The sequence below is a fragment of the Engraulis encrasicolus genome, chromosome 6 (genome assembly GCF_034702125.1).
Source record: "Engraulis encrasicolus isolate BLACKSEA-1 chromosome 6, IST_EnEncr_1.0, whole genome shotgun sequence".
Taxonomy (NCBI): domain Eukaryota; kingdom Metazoa; phylum Chordata; class Actinopteri; order Clupeiformes; family Engraulidae; genus Engraulis; species Engraulis encrasicolus.
Genome location: NC_085862.1, coordinates 10,586,175 through 10,604,603, shown reverse-complemented (window position 1 = coordinate 10,604,603; position 18,429 = coordinate 10,586,175). Strand labels below are relative to the sequence as shown.

Genomic DNA, 18,429 nt, shown 5'->3' with positions numbered 1-18,429 from the left:
ACATTTCTTTACTTAAGTTGTGATAGGCCACCGCTCATCTGTTTAGAAGGTGCAGGATTCAGTAAAAAAAAAAAATCTGTATAAAAAGAAGACAATCTGCACACTTCAGGTCTATTTTTGTGCAAAGAAGCTTTACTTGACTTGCAAGCTTTCGGTCCTTAGACCTTCACCAGGCAGAGCTTATTTGCACAAAAATAGACCTGAGGTGTGCGGATTGCCTTCTTTTTATACAGTAACATTTGTAATAATAAAAAAAAAAATGTCATACTGCATGTGGAACTGCATAACGGAGCCGGGTAAGACGGCCTCCACCCCTGCCTTAGATTAATCATCTCCCACCGCAAACTAAAGCATTATGAATCTTGGAATAGGTTTACCCTAACACTAATGTTTCATGTTTTCTAATCATCTCCCACCGCAAACCAAAGCATTATGAATCTTGGAATAGGTTTACCCTAACACTAATGTTTCATGTTTTCAAAAAAGTTTATCCTATTATTGAATTAGTTAATCTTGCAGCTTAGATATTGTTTTATATCTGAAGCTCAATTTCTCTTGTCAGTACGCCCATGCCTATGCATGTGTGGTTCTTCAGTACTTGCTTGACTAGGATATTAGGAAAATATATGTTATAAATAAATGCGTGGTGACGCACTGATGAAGGCTTGATAGCCGAAACATGTTTGCTTTTTGGACATGGTGGTAATACAAATAAATAATGAGACACAGTTTGTGAGTGCAGATTTTTCTTCCTTAAGTTGATATATTTTATCGCGCACCCAAAGACTTTCGTTTTTCCAAGAGGTTGAGCGCGTCCTTTGCCAAAACATAAATAAATGTCATAACTGCAAATGTTATAGTACAATTAAAACTTAAATACAAATGTATTTATCAAGTAGACCAACAACTGTAGTTAGGTGTAAGAGGGGGAAAAGCAAAAATGCACAACTTGCTTTCTGTACTGAGTAAAAACTTTATTTGTGTAGTATATCAGCCGTAGCAGGGGACAAGGCAGACATGGGAATGGACTGTTTTCAAGGCACAAGAACTATCAATGGAAGATCTTAGTATGGGTCACTGAAAGGATAGTGAGGATGTCCAGCATCCCTCGGTACAGGTTTCCCCTCCACCTGGAAGACAGAAAAGAAGATGAAAAGACAATAGGAAGGAGTGTGCAAATTCTGTTTTCCACTGATGTCTTGTGTTCAGCAATTATGACCATGATGAACTTCATTATGTGACTTACCGTTATTGTTGGAACAATGTAGCGCCAATTTCTGTTCAGCGCTGTGATATTGTTCATCTCCTCTGGCTCAAGGGTAAAGTCAAACACCTATCCACAAACAAACAAACAATCAAGCTTATTTAATTACCTCACAACAAACCACTACTTGCACCTCAAAAGCAAAGCATTCACACAAGTACTCACCTGGATGTTCTCTTTGATTCGAGACTCAGTCACACTCTTTGGAATAGTAACAATTCCTCTCTGGGTCTGCCATCTGTACATTTAAAATAAAACAACAAAAAAGGTCAAATAATAAACTTTATTGAGCAAATGTTTGTTTCACTAGTAAGGTTTATCAAGGGGGCCGAGATGCTATCCATAGCCCTTTGCACACCTATAAAAAACAAATATTTTTATCCTATAAATCAGTGGTTCTAGACCTTTTTTGAACAAATGCCCCCTAGACCTCATCCTAAGCCTCCCAACGCTCCCTTGACCTCATCATAAGCCTGATGACACAACCCCCCCCTTAGTATTAAAAAATACAGTTAGGGCCAGAAATATTTGGACAGCAACACAATTATCATCCTTTTCCACCCTATACCCCACCACAATGGATTTGAAATAAAACAAACAAGCTGTGCATTAACTGTAGACTCTCAGCATTAATGTGAAGGTGTTAAAATCCATATCGCATAAACAGGAATGAAATAGCAACATTTTTTGTGTGTGCTGCCCACTTTTCAAGGGATCAAAAGTAATTGGACAGTAGGCTTCTCAGCTATTTTCCAGTCAAATGTGTGTTATTCCCATACTACACCATCACCAAGATGTCAATACAAGGTCTTAGAGTTCATTTGAAGTGTTCCATTTGCATTTCCATATATTTTTACGGAATATCCATGAGATCCAAAGTCCATCTGTCACCATCAGTGATGCAAGCCATCATAAGGTGGAAAAAAATCAAAACAAACCCATTTGAGAGATGGGGAAACATTGAATATGATTAATTCAAGAGTTCAGATTGTTGGAAAAAAGAAATACCAGAGCAACACCAAATTACCTGGCAGACATGGAAGACAAATGCTGTGGATGACAGACAATATTCTGTATCTGGTGAACAAAAACCCATCTCCCAACAGTTGGCCAGATGTAGAACAGTGTCCAGGTGAACGGTGGAGACATGTCCAAGGCAACAATCAAGAAAAGGATCAAGAACATTGAGGAACACTTCACCATAGGAAATACAGAGGGTTCACTAAAAGATGTAAATTATTGATTGCATCAGAAATAGCAATACCAGATTTGGCTTTGCCAAACAACGTCTGAAAAAGACTGTATAGGTCTCGAGTTACATCCTTTGGGCAGAGGAGACAAAAATCATCTTGTACAAGGGTAATGGGAAGAAATGAGTATAGAGAAGGGAAGGAACTGCTCATGATTCAAAGCATACCACCCAATCAGTGAATCATGGTGGTGGTAGTGTCATGGTGTGGGCATGCATATCTGTCAATACGATTATCCCCTTGTATTTATTGATTATGAGGACTACCGACAAAAGCCACAGGATGAATTCTGAAGATTTTCAGGCTATATTATCATGTCACATTAAACCTAATGGTTCTGGACTCATTGGACAATGCTTCACAGTGCAGATGGACAATGACCCAAAGCTTCATCTGAAAGCCACTAGCCATTTCTACCCCAAAAAAGTGGAATATTATTCAATGGCCCAGTCAATCACCTCACCTGAGTACGGTTGATCAATCATTTCACTTGCTGGAGGCAAAACTGAAGGGAAAACACCCTAAGAATAAGCAGGAATTGAAGACTGTTGCAATAGAGAGCTCACCATAGCATCCCCAGGGATAAAACCCAGTGTCTATTGATGTCTATGGATTGCAAATTACAGGCTGTAACTGACTGGAAAGTATTTGCAACCAAATAATTAGAGAGTCTGGAGCTCGCACTCAAAAAAGACTTAAAAAGAGATGCCCAAATAAAGTGGGTTTTTAATGATCTCACAATATGCCGTGCAGTATTTACAAAGGTGCAAACGTTTCGGGTGATCCCATCCTCAGTGCAAAAAAACCAGAACAAACATTCACAGAGGTATAAAAAGGAAGTGACATCAGAAGTCAGGAGGCAATCAGTTACGAATAGCCAATCAGGACACGTATTCAATGATGGGTGATTCAGTTGCTGTATGGAGAGATGACAGTGATTAACAATAGTTTAAAAAACAGTAGATCATGTGCTCAATCATAATCACAGCAAAACAGATTAGACTTTTGTATCATGCTGTGTCTATATTTCAAAAAATCACGATTTAGCAAGGCAAAAAACAATTATAGGAAACAGGTCAAGTCCAAATCCTCATTGAGGCCCTTGGGAGACAATGTTTGCATATAAAAAATCCATTTGGCTTCACATTGTAATAATTTGGATTCCACAGCACGGTTTCTGCGGCTGGGGGTCACACGGTCAATCCCAATGAATTGCAGTTGGGCCGTGGTGTGTGGTGCTGTGGAGAAATGTCTGGCAATGGGTGACTTTGGGTCATTCCTGGAGATGGCGCTCCTGTGTTCATTTATGCGGACCCTCAGTTGCCTGTTGGTCTTGCCGATGTATTGTAGGCCGCAGGGGCATGATAGTAAGTAGATCACAGAAGAAGAGCTGCCCAAGAAGACATTGCCCAAAGTGCATAAACAATTTACAAAGATCCCTCCTGGACGTCCTATAGTTTCAAGCAACAACTCCTTGACAGAGCCCCTCTCCAAATACATCGACCATCACATACGATCACTGGTGACTGATCTGCCCTCATACATCAGAGACACTGGTGACCTCATTAACCAGCTGTCACAGTTGAATGTTACTGATAACAACATAATTCTTGCTACCATGGATGTTTCATCTTTGTACACCAACATTCCACATCAGAGCGGTCTTATGGCACTTCAGCATTTTTTGGACAAGCGTGAGAATGAATCTCCCCCGACTCAATTTATTTTGGAGCTGACAGACATAGTCCTGAGCAGGAACTATTTTCTTTTTGGCCAGGACTTTTACCTGCAGAAAATGGGGGTTGCTATGGGCGCTGCATTTGCTCCAGACTTTGCCAATCTTTTTCTAGGCATGTTGGAAGAGAGGTACATCTATGCTAACAACATTTTTTCTAACAACATCCTCTTTTACAAACGTTACATTGACGATTGTCTTCTGGTGTGGCAGGGCTCGGAACAACTGCTCAATTCCTTTCTGCTGTATATGAACTGCCTGCACAACACCATCAAGTTCAACATGGAATGTGACCCTCACAAAGTCAGTTTTTTAGATACTTGGGTGATTTTTGAAAACAACTCCATACACACATCCCTGTATGTCAAACCTACCGACAAGAATAGCATATTACATGCTTCCAGCTTTCACCCTTCCTCTTTGAAACAAGGACTGCCCTATAGCCAATTTCTAAGGGTCAGGCGAATATGCAGTGATGACAATGACTTCCAGACTGAATCTGAAAAAATGTACACACAATTTTTGGACAGGGGGTATGGCAGGAAAACATTGGACCAGGCACTGACCAAAGTGAACCAGACACACATGGGGACCCTAACTAGCAAGAAAAAGAAAGAACACTCTCTGATATGTTGCACTACTTACACCCCCCTCAGCAACCAGATCACACAGATCATCAAAAAACATTGGAATGTTCTCAACACAGATCCTGTATGTTCATCCTTGTTCAAAGAGCTTCCATTGTTCACCCATTCCAGGTCGAGAAACATTCGGGACATTCTAGTTCATGCCGACACCTTTGACCACTCCAAGGCGCCAAAAGACAGACTTGATGCTGCTGTGGGGTTTTTTCCTTGCCGTAACTGTACATCTTGTACCACCACAGGCAGCAAGAAGACCAGCAAATTCATGTGCCATGTGTCGGGCAAAGAATATAACATCAACAAATTCATCACCTGCAGCTCTTCTTCTGTGATCTACTTACTATCATGCCCCTGCGGCCTACAATACATCGGCAAGACCAACAGGCAACTGAGGGTCCGCATAAATGAACACAGGAGCGCCATCTCCAGGAATGACCCAAAGTCACCCATTGCCAGACATTTCTCCACAGCACCACACACCACGGCCCAACTGCAATTCATTGGGATTGACCGTGTGACCCCCAGCCGCAGAAACCGTGCTGTGGAATCCAAATTATTACAATGTGAAGCCAAATGGATTTTTTATATGCAAACATTGTCTCCCAAGGGCCTCAATGAGGATTTGGACTTGACCTGTTTCCTATAATTGTTTTTTGCCTTGCTAAATCGTGATTTTTTGAAATATAGACACAGCATGATACAAAAGTCTAATCTGTTTTGCTGTGATTATGATTGAGCACATGATCTACTGTTTTTTAAACTATTGTTAATCACTGTCATCTCTCCATACAGCAACTGAATCACCCATCATTGAATACGTGTCCTGATTGGCTATTCGTAACTGATTGCCTCCTGACTTCTGATGTCACTTCCTTTTTATACCTCTGTGAATGTTTGTTCTGGTTTTTTTGCACTGAGGATGGGATCACCCGAAACGTTTGCACCTTTGTAAATACTGCACGGCATATTGTGAGATCATTAAAAACCCACTTTATTTGGGCATCTCTTTTTAAGTCTTTTTTGAGTGCGAGCTCCAGACTCTCTGACTTTGCATTGCTCAATATTTCAAGCCAACGCACCACCACATAACTAAAGCCACATTGAAAGGCGCAGGCCCTCTTTTTGAATTTTTCACTCCACAACCAAATAATTAAAAATTCAAAGTTTGATGTATAAATACTAGACTGTCCAATTACTTTTGGTCCCTTAAAAATGGGGTAGCACTGATAGAAAATGTCATAATTCCTTCACAGTTCACTCGATTTGGACACAAACACCCCCATATTAAAGCTGAAAGTCTGCTGTTAATGTACATCTTGTTTGTTTCATTTCAAATCCATTGGGATGGTGTACAGCACCAAAAACATGAAAATTGTGCAGATGTCCAAATATTTATGGCCCTAACTGTATATACTGCCCCCATTGAGAAACATTACTGTAAATGCAGACATTCATATTTTGCGCGCCAACCTGAGAATGATTTGGGCAGGCGATTTGTTGTATTTCTTGGCTAGGGAGGCGATGGCAGGTTCCTCCAGCAGCACTGGCTCGTCGGGGTGTTTCCAGGCTCTATCAGGTGAGCCGAGAGGGCTGTACGCCGTCATCACTAAGCCCCTCTCTCTGCAGTGGGAATTCAGCTCCACCTGGGCCAAATACGGGTGGGACTCCACCTAAAGTATGCACAGGCACAGCATAGTATGTAACAGACTCCAAGTACCACAGTTCAGTGGTAGAGCACATTAGCCAACCTTCCTCCTAAAGCCTCATACAGATGCAATGGTGCTGAGCTATCAGCCTAGGTCTTTGGCTCGGTGATTTTGCACCTGTACTCCCATGCCAGAGGGTTGCTTGGAGGCAGCAAATTCGAGCCCAAAGTTGTACACATACAACTTCACAGATTACGTCATCACTCTCATTTGGGGGCCAGTTGATGGGCACAGTGATTTTATGTGGCCAATGAGAAACAAACCCTTCATTTTAAAACGACTTGTTTTGATTTAATGGCAACTCGTAAATTGGTCATGATGGGTTTGAGTAAAGTGAAGGGTACAAAGTCAAAAGCATGTGATGAGAGTGGAGCCAATGATTACTCTGAAACAACAGTAGTTTTATATTTATTACTTTCATGTCATAACATTCTTACCTGAAGCACAGTGGGTTTGATATTGGCCACAGACAGGACGTCATCAATCTGTCGGCTGTTGAAGTTGGAGAGGCCTATGGCTCTGACCAAGCCCTTTCCCACCAACTTCTCCATGGCGGCCCACGTCAGCTTGTAGTCGATGTCATCGTAGAGAACGGTTCCATCCTCCCTCTTCGGAAACGGAGCATCCCCCCGCCTGCTCAGAGGAAATGGAGGCATTTTAGAGATGATCTGATCTACTGTACTTAACCCTCACTTCAGTCAGACAGGCAGCCAATGATATATACACCATTTAAAAATAAGGCATTCAGTGTAAGTAAAATATTTTAAATATCTTTGCTTCTTTAACGAACCATGAGAGTCATTTTAATTGTTAGCAGCTGGCGGATTATTTGTCATTTACAAAAACTGCTTTCCATAACATATCGTGAATGTGTTATTATTGCTTGGTAAATATTTATGAAAAGATCAAATTTGGCAGTAGGCAGCAGTTTCAATGAGCTTCATAGTTGCGAAACCTACTCTGACCACAATCTGACACAGCGCACCTTTAAGGTTTAACTTTACATCTTACCTTTCTTACCATGTGTAGGCTCGTGACACCTTCATGAAGGCTGAGTTGCCCTTAAACACAGTTCCAGGGACTGTAAACAATACGGAGTAAAAAGCTGAGCCACTTTGGATAAAAGCGTCAAGTTTGAGTCGGTTAATGTTATGTAAAGAAGACTCACTGTGTGGGTTAGGTGCCTTGCTCAAGGCCACCTCAGACATGGAATTAGAGATAGGGAGTGGAAGCAGAGAGAGTAGAGAGAGAGAGGTTCCATTGGACCATTGTTTCCGGGTTCTATTATTGCAAGGGGGAGGGGGGGCGAAATCCCCCTTTAGGCAGACCTAAGGACTGTTCTATTCAATGCTAGGAGTATTATGACACGCCCCTTTAGGCAGACCGGAACCTGGTCATGTTAGGTGACCATAGCAACCTATTACATTGTCATATCTCTATACTTCTCTGGTGGAAGGGTGGCATTGGAACCTGCAATCCTCTGATCTAAAGCCCCTCTCTTTAACCACTAGGCCACGGCATAGTCACCCCATAATGTCATGTAAATAAGACTCACTGGAAGCCGTAGGGCCAGTGGATGAGATAGAGGTCCAGGTACTCCAGTCTAAGGTCCTTCAGGCTCTTCAGCAGCGAAGGCTCCACATCCTCGGGGTGATGACGAGTGTTCCACAGCTTAGACGTAACAAAAACATCTTCTCTCCTCAAGCCCTTGGAGAAGGTGGCAAGAGAAGGGGAATAAAAAAATAGCTTTGCTTTTTTTTCACAGTTTACTGGACACCATACAAGTTCCCTGAACTGTTTGAGCATTAATACTCCTTCAGTTAAGTTTTCAATGAAAATATTGTTTTAATATTAGTTGTTGCGTTCAAAATTGGGCCAGGCAATTAGGCTATGGCAGGGGAAAATGATTGCAATAGTTTTTTCCATATTGACATCAAATCCAAACTTTAATCAACTTGACTGGGCTGAGTCCCATGACATGACACATGCTATTCTTTAAAGCAGTGTTTCCCAACCTTTTTTGCCCTGCGTACCCCCTAAGCCATTTTGTCATATGATAAGTACCCCTCTCACTCATGCTCTATATACCAATGTGACTATACTCCATATACTTGCTATTATAATTTTTTTCCCCGCGTACCCCCTGAGGTGTGCCCGCGTACCCCTAGTGGTACACGTACCCCTGGTTAGGAAACACTGCTTTAAAGGAACAGTAGGCTCAACCAGATATGCTGCTAAAACTCTGTTTGTTTCTGGTTGTGAGATACAATGCACCACAGTTGTTAACTCACTTTGTCAGGCCCCAGAGCCTCTTGAAGAGCTTCTCCAATCTCTGACTCATTACCATAGATGGAAGCACAGTCAATATGCCGATAACCCGACTGCAAAGCCCAGGCAACTGCTTGCTTTACCTAAAATATGAAGGGGAGAAATGTGGGTGGTTGACGTTTAAGGGCGTAACGCAAAAAAAAAAAACGTTTTTCAAATTCCTGAAAAAAATGATGGATAAAAATTGGAAAAAAATAGAAAAAAATAAAGCACTTAGTGGTCTGTGGAATTTCACCTTGTTTTTGCCATTTTTGGGAAAATGTGTCCTGCATCAACACATAGCATAGGCATGTCACACCGCAGGAAAATGGAGTCACACCACAGGGAATTCACTGCATTATGGCCATTTTAATCCTTTTGTATACATGACTGACATCTGAGCTCACGCTAACTTGATAATGATATTGTGTTTAATCTTAATATGTGTTTTCATTAATAAAAAAACTTTTTTTCCTCCTATAAGAGCAGTCACACCACAGGACACCATAAAATGAACCTAAGCATTGCGTGACAGAAAGATTGCAATATGAAGACATATTAAGAGGTTAAGAGTCACCTTAAACTTCCACAGCACTCTCCAATAACTGAGGTACTGACTGGTTAGGTGCCAGTCTTTAAGACCCTTGTAGTTGGCCTTGCAGCTGCCCATTCACAAACATTGACATACATGTCACCCCACAGGACGCAATTTGTATTACGAAATTGAACTTGTAGTTAATATTACTGTCTTGAGTTTTTTCCAGAATTCACATATCTTAATCTAAAGCTAAGATTTATGCAATCATGCCAAATGCTTCATACATTATTCAAAATGGTGTTGGTTAATTTATATATATATTATTATATATTGTTTCATTAATGTTACAGTCACACCGCAGGAAATTTGACATATAAACCTTTACATAAATCTTAACAAAAATGTTTCTTCTCATCTAAGACTAATATGAAACATAATGTACCACGTCTTCTTTCATTGACATTTGTTTTTTAAAGGAAAATAACAGTTTTGTAGGTTTTTATCCAATGTTACGAAAAAACAAGGCGTCACGTCTCCCACCCATGTACCAACTGTCAATGTAACCTACTGTCAATGTAATTACCAATTAATAATCACTGTGCTCTACTGGGGTGCTCTCGCCCACCACAGGTGTTTCCAAACTAGCAGTTCCACAAAGAAAAAAAAAATATTTTTTGCAAATAACGTGGAATAACCCACCTTCCCAGGTTCACTTTTCCATGTCCCAAGTCCTAGAAGGGGCATTTTCCTTCCTGTGTTTAACACTGCGAAGTCGTTCATCCTGGCTTGCTGAATCTGGAGTAAACGCAATATTGAGACCAATTAACACTTCGAAGTTGATTTGAACAATCAATGAAAGGATAAAAATAAAACTGTCTGACAACCCTTAATGTAGGCTATCTTCAGTCACACAGTTGTCCCTCCCATGCAAAACGCGGAAGGATTGCGATTCAGTCAGCTGATTACAGCAGGATGGGCGGCGGATATGCAGACATCAACACTTCTACCAAAGAAATATCTTCAATGTGCTTTCATGCAACCTGGTAATCAATGACACTTGATAGATAGGCTACGAATAATTGGCTAAATGTCGCCCCCAGGTAAAACAGCAATCCCTGATTGTGACATTCAACTACACATAGGTTTAAAAGGATGAGAAATACAATTCATAAAGCATTGCACTGTGCAGGTTATTAGAACACAATAACCTCAGAAGCCAGGCATTCTCAGCTGATATGCACTGATTTGAGATCAACACCAGACAGCTACATCGGCCCGACAAGCTACTCCAGTCGTATGCAAGCGTAGTTGGAAGCGATGGCCATTATACTTGTCTAGACATTGATGTGGTCACTATGCCACTTTCCTAGCGCTTACTCACCAGTCTTTGACAGCAAAACTTGTATGAAAGAACAGAAAAACGAGTGTGTGCAAATGTGTGCAACATTTTGATTAGTCCCTCCCTATAGGACAAAGCCATTTGAATACAATTAAAAGAACAGCAGAATAAATTGACACTTACTGCTTGAATAGAAGAGAATGATTGCACATGCACGTTTCAGCTCAACCCAATAGCATTTCTAAAAGGAAATATTTTATTCATTTTTGTCTACTGTTTTTCCATAGCACATTTCCGCTTCCGGTCTTGTGATGCGCGCTGTCTCATGAGCGCAAAGTTGTAAAATCTGCGGACGCTCCTCAGAGACCCTTTCTTTATGATGCGGATTATTTGAATATCAGTGCATCGCCTGAAAATAGATGTAAGTAATGGGAAAATGTGTCACGAATAAATATAACACATCCCCATCCACACATCTGCTCTTTATTGGGTGCAGGCATTCATGCATTTTCACAAATTGCATTGATGTAGGCACTGCATTTTATCATAACACATGTTGAATAAGCATTTTGAAACGACAAAGCAATAATATTTTGCGGAACAGGCCTAAATATAAATCAACTCCATCCATCCATAAATCAACCATTTCGCTTCATATCCTGAGCAAAACATCAATTGCCTTGCAAAAGTATGAACAGCAATGAAAATCTTTCTTTCTTCCAAACTAATAGAATGGCCTATCGCAGTGCTTTTCAACTTTTCAAGGTGGGGGCCGTGAGGGGCTGCCAGTGGTGTGCCAGATTGGCAGGAAAAGTATTGGCCTAGCAAAAACCAATAAATAGGCCTAATTAAAAGAAAATAACTGGTGTAAAGCGAAATAAATAAATAAAATCCAGGGGACATGTTTTGCTATGCATGGTATTGAAGCGGATGCCTTGCAGCACGCACGTAAGCACGCATACACGCATACAGTGTACACGCATACACGGCCCGTGACCTCTCAGTGCAAAACTTGCGGCCCACGACCAGCCAACGCCTAATCTGTCACCACCAGTCCCCCATGTAACGGGTCCACGGTTATAGCCCATCAGGGCTGGACTGCCTATCTAGCAGAGCAGGCTTTTTTTTTTTTTATTTACATTTCTGAAAATGGGGCCCATGAGGCTGCGGGGCCCACCGGTGAGTCCTGCGCCGCCGCTACTTATGAGGGGCCCGTTTAAGCCAAAAGTGCCCGGGCCCCATTTCTCCCCAAGTCCAGCCCTGTAGCCTATGTCTGACTGAGGAGAATTTAGGCAGGTAAAGGGCTGTGGTAGGCTATAACTTGAGATTAATAAAACAGAAGCGGGGAAGGGCCCTTAAGAATACTATCTCATAGACCAGTGATCCTGGACCGTTTGTGTTGATGTGTGTGTGTGTGTGTGTGTTGATGTGGACCATTTGTTTGAGATTGTATAGGGCAATGTCTCCCAACCTCCGTGGAGAAAACACTTAAGTTTCCAGCCCTGCCACAACAAATTTTTGATAATAATAATAATAATAATAATAATAATAATAATAATAATAATAATAATAATAACTTAGTTTTATATAGCACCTTTCAAGTAACCCAAGGTTGCTTTACAAAAGGAGATGGGCAGGGGAGTAATGATGGACTTTTCCCCATTCCACATCCATATTACCAATGAGAAAATGACCTTCTAATCACGCTTTTGAGAGCACAACATCTTGTGACGCCATCACAAGGCCACACATTGCAAGTGTATCACATTGCAAGTGCTTACCAATTTGGTTTAAATCTTGTCTAAGTCAGGTACCTGTATATTTGTAGTGCAGCCTCAGTTGTGCCGCTCACACCATGTATGTCCAGTCCACAGGGAACCCTGACGACACACACAGGGATGTAGCAGCAAATCCTGGGCCCTATGTACAATCAGCTCCCTTGCTTCTGATAATGTACCAACACATCACGCCTCTGTGTAAACAAGTGAGTGAGTGGTGAAATGAGTGAGTCATTTATGTCTTTTATTGGTTTAGCCTGGAGGATGTACTGGAGGAGGCCAAGAAGCTGATCGGAACTGGCAACAGACACATGGTGATGGGGGACGTGGTGTCTGCTGTCGGAGTCTTCCAGGATGCATGTGGCATGCTGTGCGTAACTGTTCCTTGTGTTTGGGATTTTGGCTTCTCTTTGATGACCTTGTCACTTAATAATTCCGTACAGGAAGTAGTGCAATATCATCTAATGAAATGTATTTTGGTTCCCATGCTGCTGTGTAGGGCTGAGAAGTACGGTGATACTGCTGATGAATGTGGTGAAGCCTTCTTCCTCTGTGGAAAAGCCTTATTGGAACTGGCCAGGTATTGTCTCTCTGTCTGTCTCTCTCTGTCTGTCTCTGTCTCTCTGTCTGTCTCTCTCTGTCTGTCTCCCTCTGTCTGTCTCCCTCTCTCTGTCTGTCTGTTCCTCCTCTGCCCACGAAGCTTATCCGGTCAGTCACTCCTGGCAATGTACAAACACTTGTTTTGAGGTCGTGTGTCCTGTGCCATGAACACAACCACAATGCTGCATCTCCTGCCAACAATTCTATCACTCTATTTTCTGTGCTTCGTTGCCACCCTCTGGAAATAGCTGATATTGCAACCGCACTGATGCTGCACCACTACCCTTCACTCTCTTCATAAATTAATCACCTCATTACCTCTTTGAAAAAGTTGAATGGTGAGTGTCAATTACTCTGAACAAATGGTTTGCAATTCAATTAAATTACTGAGGCGTACAGAAAATTGTGTACTCAACATTCGACTCAATTACTGTAACTGTAGTCATCACACATTTTCTACCATTTTACAACATGAACAAAGAGACAAAGAGAGTGTTCAATATTTTTTTTCTATTTTTTATATATTTTTTTATTACAAGTGTGTGTGTGTGTGTGTGTGTGTGTGTGTGTGTGTGTGTGTGTGTGTGTGTGTGTGTGTGTGTGTGTGTGTGTGTGTGTGTGTGTGTGTGTGTGTGGTCGGGGGGTGCATGCAAGCTCAAGAGGGGAGTAGGTGTTGGAAATGGAATAGAAACTCCTTTGGGATGGGAGTTCTGGGAGGATGGGGAGTTTCTGGTTTGTTCAGGCCTCAGTTGGACTTTGGAGACAACAGCCGAACACTCTCATGATCCAGGAGCGTTTGCAAGTGTTTGGTCCATCAACAGATGCATCCGAAGTCATCTCAGTAGATGCACAGGGGGCAGCAGTCTCTGCATGCTTGTCTGCTGGTGGGTGGAGATATATACCGTATTGTGAATGGACAACAACAACATAAGGCAAGGTATGTTTATTTTATGTATTGCATTTCATACACAAGTGCAATTACATATGCTTCACATCAAATTAAAAAACATAAGCAGAGGAAACCACCAAAGAGATCATGAAAACAAACCCTACCCATGTCAGAAATGGCACTGACGGGAGACACCTTTGTGCTACGTCTCCTTGAAACCTAGGACAAGGAGAAAGTTGCTCATGAATCTAATGTCACTGTCGAATTGGGGGACTAAAACTCATGAAACTGTTTGCAATTGAAATAACTTTGCATGGTCGCCAGTCTTTTCTTACCTTGAGCCGAAATCTGGAGAACCTCCCTCCTTTTTGAGCACCTGTAGCTACAGGCACAGATCCAAGTGAAGATGAAGCTCTCAGTGAAGTTGGAGGGGCATCAGTGACTTCTTTGTTATTCTTATGCAACAGTTCTCTCAACTTCGTCAGAAAGCTGTTATGAAACGAGCCATCCTCTAGTTTCACTGCCTTCTGCTGGATGTCTTCGGAGCCAGACTCCTTCAGCAGGAGCTTCTCCATTATGCTGTAAATGGTCTGGATCTTGATGTTGTTGTTCAGATGTTCATGGCTGTTCGGAGCTCCAGAGGCTCCACTGGACTCTGACAGGACTTTGTCAATCAGACCTTCAAACATTCCCTTCTGATCATTGCTCCATTCCTTCACCGCTGCCTCCTTCTGAAGCGTGACCATCAGCTGGTGGGCCATCAGATTGGTGAAGAAGCTGATCATGCTGAGCAGGCGCTTCTGGGACTCGGAGTCCTGCTGTTCCATGTCCGGTTCACAGCTGGCAGTTCTAGTGCTTTGGTCCTTGCTGTGAGAAGATGCTGTTTCCTTGTTCTCTGCTGGGAGTTCGTCTACTGCATCAGGGGCAGGGGAGTCTGCCCGTCTCGGTCCATCCAAAGGAGCGCTATGAGCCACCAGAAACGGTAATAATGGCTTGAGCAAATCCTCCACAGCTGCTCCTGCATAAGAGTACACCATCTGAGGAGGCTGAGATAGCGGGGTGCTTCTGCCAGAAGCCGATGGTGTCACAGATGGGCTACTCTGCTGCAGGATACCCTGCATCCCATCAACCAGGTCTCTGGCGATGCTGTCAAGGCCTTCGCTTGAAAGCACTCTGTCCACCATCTCCTCAATGCTTGCTGGGTCACAACACTCGCCCCCATGCGGCACCACCGAATCAACTTCAGGCAGATCGGAGGTCCTCTGCTCGCCACTGTCAGAACGATGGTCAGTCACAGAGGAACACAGCGCAGTGGTAGCAATGGATGTGGCACAGGAAGGACGCCATGCCGTCATAGTCTTCCACAAGGCTGCCAGGGAAACTTTCAAACGGAGCATCCTCCCCTGGCTTGCAGGACGTCCAGACATCTTAGCTGAGGTGGAAGAGCCTGCACTCTTACAACTGTCATCCAAATATACAGGAAAAACAGTTTTGCTTTTTAGACATTAATAAAATGCACTATGAGGAGCTCTTTTACAATAAGCGCGCCATCCTACGTACTTCCGCCCAGACACTTGGCTCCACACTACGTCTGGTACCTGTCTTCTGTGGAGCGATGTTGACCGGTTGGATTTTCGCCGGTGTTCTGACAAACAGTTCTACATTGTAATTTTATCCTACGGTAGGATGTTCTGTCAGACATGTCTGTTAAACGGTCCTACATCGCCATAGATATACGTGTTTGTTCAACAACTTATAAGTTAAATCCTGATTTTTCCGAAAATGTCCTTCCTGCTTCCTGCAATCGCGTCAGATCAAGCAAAGTCCAGACAATGAATACGAAATGGAAATGGTAGTATTATGGGATGGTCAGGACCAGGCCCCTTTTACAAAGCACAATAGAAACAATTTGATTCATAAATCTTTTTTTTGACATTTGAATTTAAGGTAGCATTGGGCAATTGAAAACAGGGTGAAATCCACCTGCTATTCTTATCAAATATTTTATATTTTATGGAAAAAAATCTACATAGTGTTTTGGGAAAGAGCTCTTCACTTGTTTTCTCCAGATGTGTTTGGCCAAAAGAGTGTATGAATTAATCTGAATTAATATATTACTTCCTGATTTTTACCTTGGGCATGTATTTGAGGAGTGCTCCAAATCTCTCTCCTTATGCGCAAAAACTGGCAGGATAACATTCATTGAGCTGGAACTCACAACTTGGAGCACAGCCTGACACACCTCCACAAACTGGTTCCTTGCCATCTGTGGTGAGAAATTCTGTTATTAAACCACATATAATATCAACTTGAGAATAGGCCTACTTCGTAAGTGTGACACAGTAATACTCACTTGACAGTCTATCATGCTGATGAAATCCTTCCACTCCCTACAGAAAATACAATATAAATACATTATACATTATAATATATATAAGGACAGACAATTCTCTGTCTTCCGAAGAATAGCGGGCCTAACATAACATTGACACCAACATTGAGCAGCATGGAGCATAATAATCATAAAATACAGTCATGACTGAGGTAGCATGTAAGCGCAACTCACTCCTCATTCAAATTGAAGATAAACTCCTGAATGGAGGGATGAAGAGGTGTGTTTGGGCCATCAGACTGTTTTGGTTCAGGCCCATGCTGGGAAGGCTCTTCTGAACCTGAAAATATGTCAGAATATGTTGGACCTACGTAAATTTGGATCTAACACACTCATAAAAATCATATGTTTTTTCTTCTCTTCTTTATAGATAGTTAGAGCCTAGGCCTACTGTTTATATAGAGACTATATTTGACGTTTTTTCAATTTAGTTTTTACATTTTTAATCATTTAGTATTTTTCTATTAGCCCATCATCAATTGTATTCTTTTTATATTAACTCTAAAGAACAGTGGTTCATATTTGGTGTTTAAATGTAGAAATAAACAATGAGAATGAGAACAAGACCTTATTCAAATATTTAAAATTGTCTAAATACCAATGAAAATGCTTAGTATTCTAATGAATAAGATACCTTACAGTACACTGACCTTTCTTCATCTTCTACGGGCACCACTTCAACAACTATGTAATCTTCTCATGACTCGCACTACAGAAAAGATTGTTTTCTTTTGCAGAGGTGTATGTGAATGTGTTTAACAGCCTACATCAACTTTGGCTATATCCACAGAACATTCTATAATGTCATTGATGACATCACAATAGTAAGCAATAGCAACCATGAATGCAAACAGACAAATGCAACATTCCATTCACTATCTATCTATCTATCTATCTATCTATCTATCTATCTATCTATCTATCTATCTATCTATCTATCTATCTATCTATCTATCTATCTATCTATCTATCTATCTATCTATCTATGGCAGAGGTTCTCAACCTTTCTCAATCAATCCATCAAGCAAGTGTATTAGACCATGTGCAATTAAAACATAAATGTTTCCATTTCATGCATCACACCAGATTTAGCCTTGGGCTAGTTTTCATCAGTAGTCCTTGAGATTAAAAAAATAAATAGTATACAATAGAATAATACAGTAAAGCAGCAGTCAAAAACAAAATGAAAATACAGATAAAAACAATAAACAAATCACTCATGTCCTCATGTGTGAGGATCTGATATGTCTAAAATTTGCCATGTTATATTTACAGTTTTTCTCGATTGGTTTGGCTAATATCTTGAAACTGAGATGACATTCCTATAACCATTGGGTCATTTGGCCAAATATTCTTACACTTCTGCACAACAGTTCAGATAACTAGCAAAATGTCATATACCTCCCAAAACACCTCATTCTTGCATCAGCACTAAACCGTCTCACATATAAATAGTCAGTACCATCAAAATGGCATAGATCCTTCTCAATTGCTTTGGCTCATTTGCATTCATTTAGTCCTTCTGTCAAAATAAACTGGATGGTTCAGCATAACTACATGGATCCTCATCACTCGCTCATATCACCCCCGAAACAGTTTACCCATGTGTCAAAACTAAATTTCTTCCCGACATATATCATCAGTACCCCCAAAATACATTGTCCCTTTGCCATTGTGTAAGCACTGCCAGTCAAATTGGTTAGGTGTTTTATCTACGTTCAGCTAACAGATTTCGACTATGTATAAAAATGAAAAAGTGAGTGAAACCATTGAAGTTTGACAACACAGATAATTTACCAAGGACATTTTTCAGTAACTTTCTTTACTGTAAATTCATATACAGAAAGTAATGCCCATATATCACAGGTTTCTCATGGGTTTGGCTCATTTCTCAAAACAGAGATAACATTCTCAAAATAACATGGACAAATGCCAAAGCAACTAGCAATTGTTCAAAACAGAATGTCGTTTGAAAAAATGTCATGAA

At 41.3% G+C, this 18,429-nt stretch overlaps 1 protein-coding gene across 5 annotated transcripts; it reads right to left on the bottom strand.

Moving 5' to 3' along the window:
• Positions 1 to 953: 953 nt before the first annotated feature.
• akr1a1b (aldo-keto reductase family 1, member A1b (aldehyde reductase)) lies at positions 954 to 17,188 on the bottom strand. 5 transcript variants are annotated; one of them, XM_063200574.1, is made up of 10 exons: positions 16,183 to 16,199; positions 10,967 to 11,192; positions 10,144 to 10,239; positions 8,891 to 9,010; positions 8,155 to 8,306; positions 7,037 to 7,232; positions 6,364 to 6,563; positions 1,430 to 1,502; positions 1,247 to 1,333; positions 954 to 1,130 (listed from the first exon to the last, which is right to left on the bottom strand). In XM_063200574.1, the coding sequence occupies exons 3-10, from the start codon at positions 10,222 to 10,224 to the stop codon at positions 1,065 to 1,067; spliced, it is 975 nt and encodes a 324-aa protein (XP_063056644.1). In that variant the 5' UTR covers positions 10,225 to 10,239; positions 10,967 to 11,192; positions 16,183 to 16,199; the 3' UTR covers positions 954 to 1,064. The 5 variants fall into 5 exon arrangements, with proteins under 5 accessions (XP_063056644.1, XP_063056643.1, XP_063056640.1 ...); XM_063200573.1 differs by lacking the exons at positions 10,967 to 11,192; positions 16,183 to 16,199 and adding an exon at positions 10,826 to 10,903; XM_063200570.1 differs by lacking the exons at positions 954 to 1,130; positions 1,247 to 1,333; positions 1,430 to 1,502; ... (4 more) ...; positions 10,144 to 10,239; positions 10,967 to 11,192 and adding exons at positions 13,769 to 14,042; positions 14,215 to 14,269; positions 14,386 to 15,511; ... (1 more) ...; positions 16,617 to 16,722; positions 17,093 to 17,188 and having other exon boundaries at positions 16,183 to 16,316.
• Between the last annotated feature and the right edge of the window lie 1,241 nt (positions 17,189 to 18,429).

Excerpts from the sequence above, each read along its gene's own strand:
- akr1a1b (XM_063200570.1), bottom strand. Across the intron at positions 15,512-16,182 it reads TCCTCAAATACATGCCCAAG|TTGTAAGAGTGCAGGCTCTT; the intron begins GTAAAAATCAGG and ends TTTGGATGACAG. Across the intron at positions 14,043-14,214 it reads CAGTGCCATTTCTGACATGG|CAGACAAGCATGCAGAGACT; the intron begins GTAGGGTTTGTT and ends TCCACCCACCAG.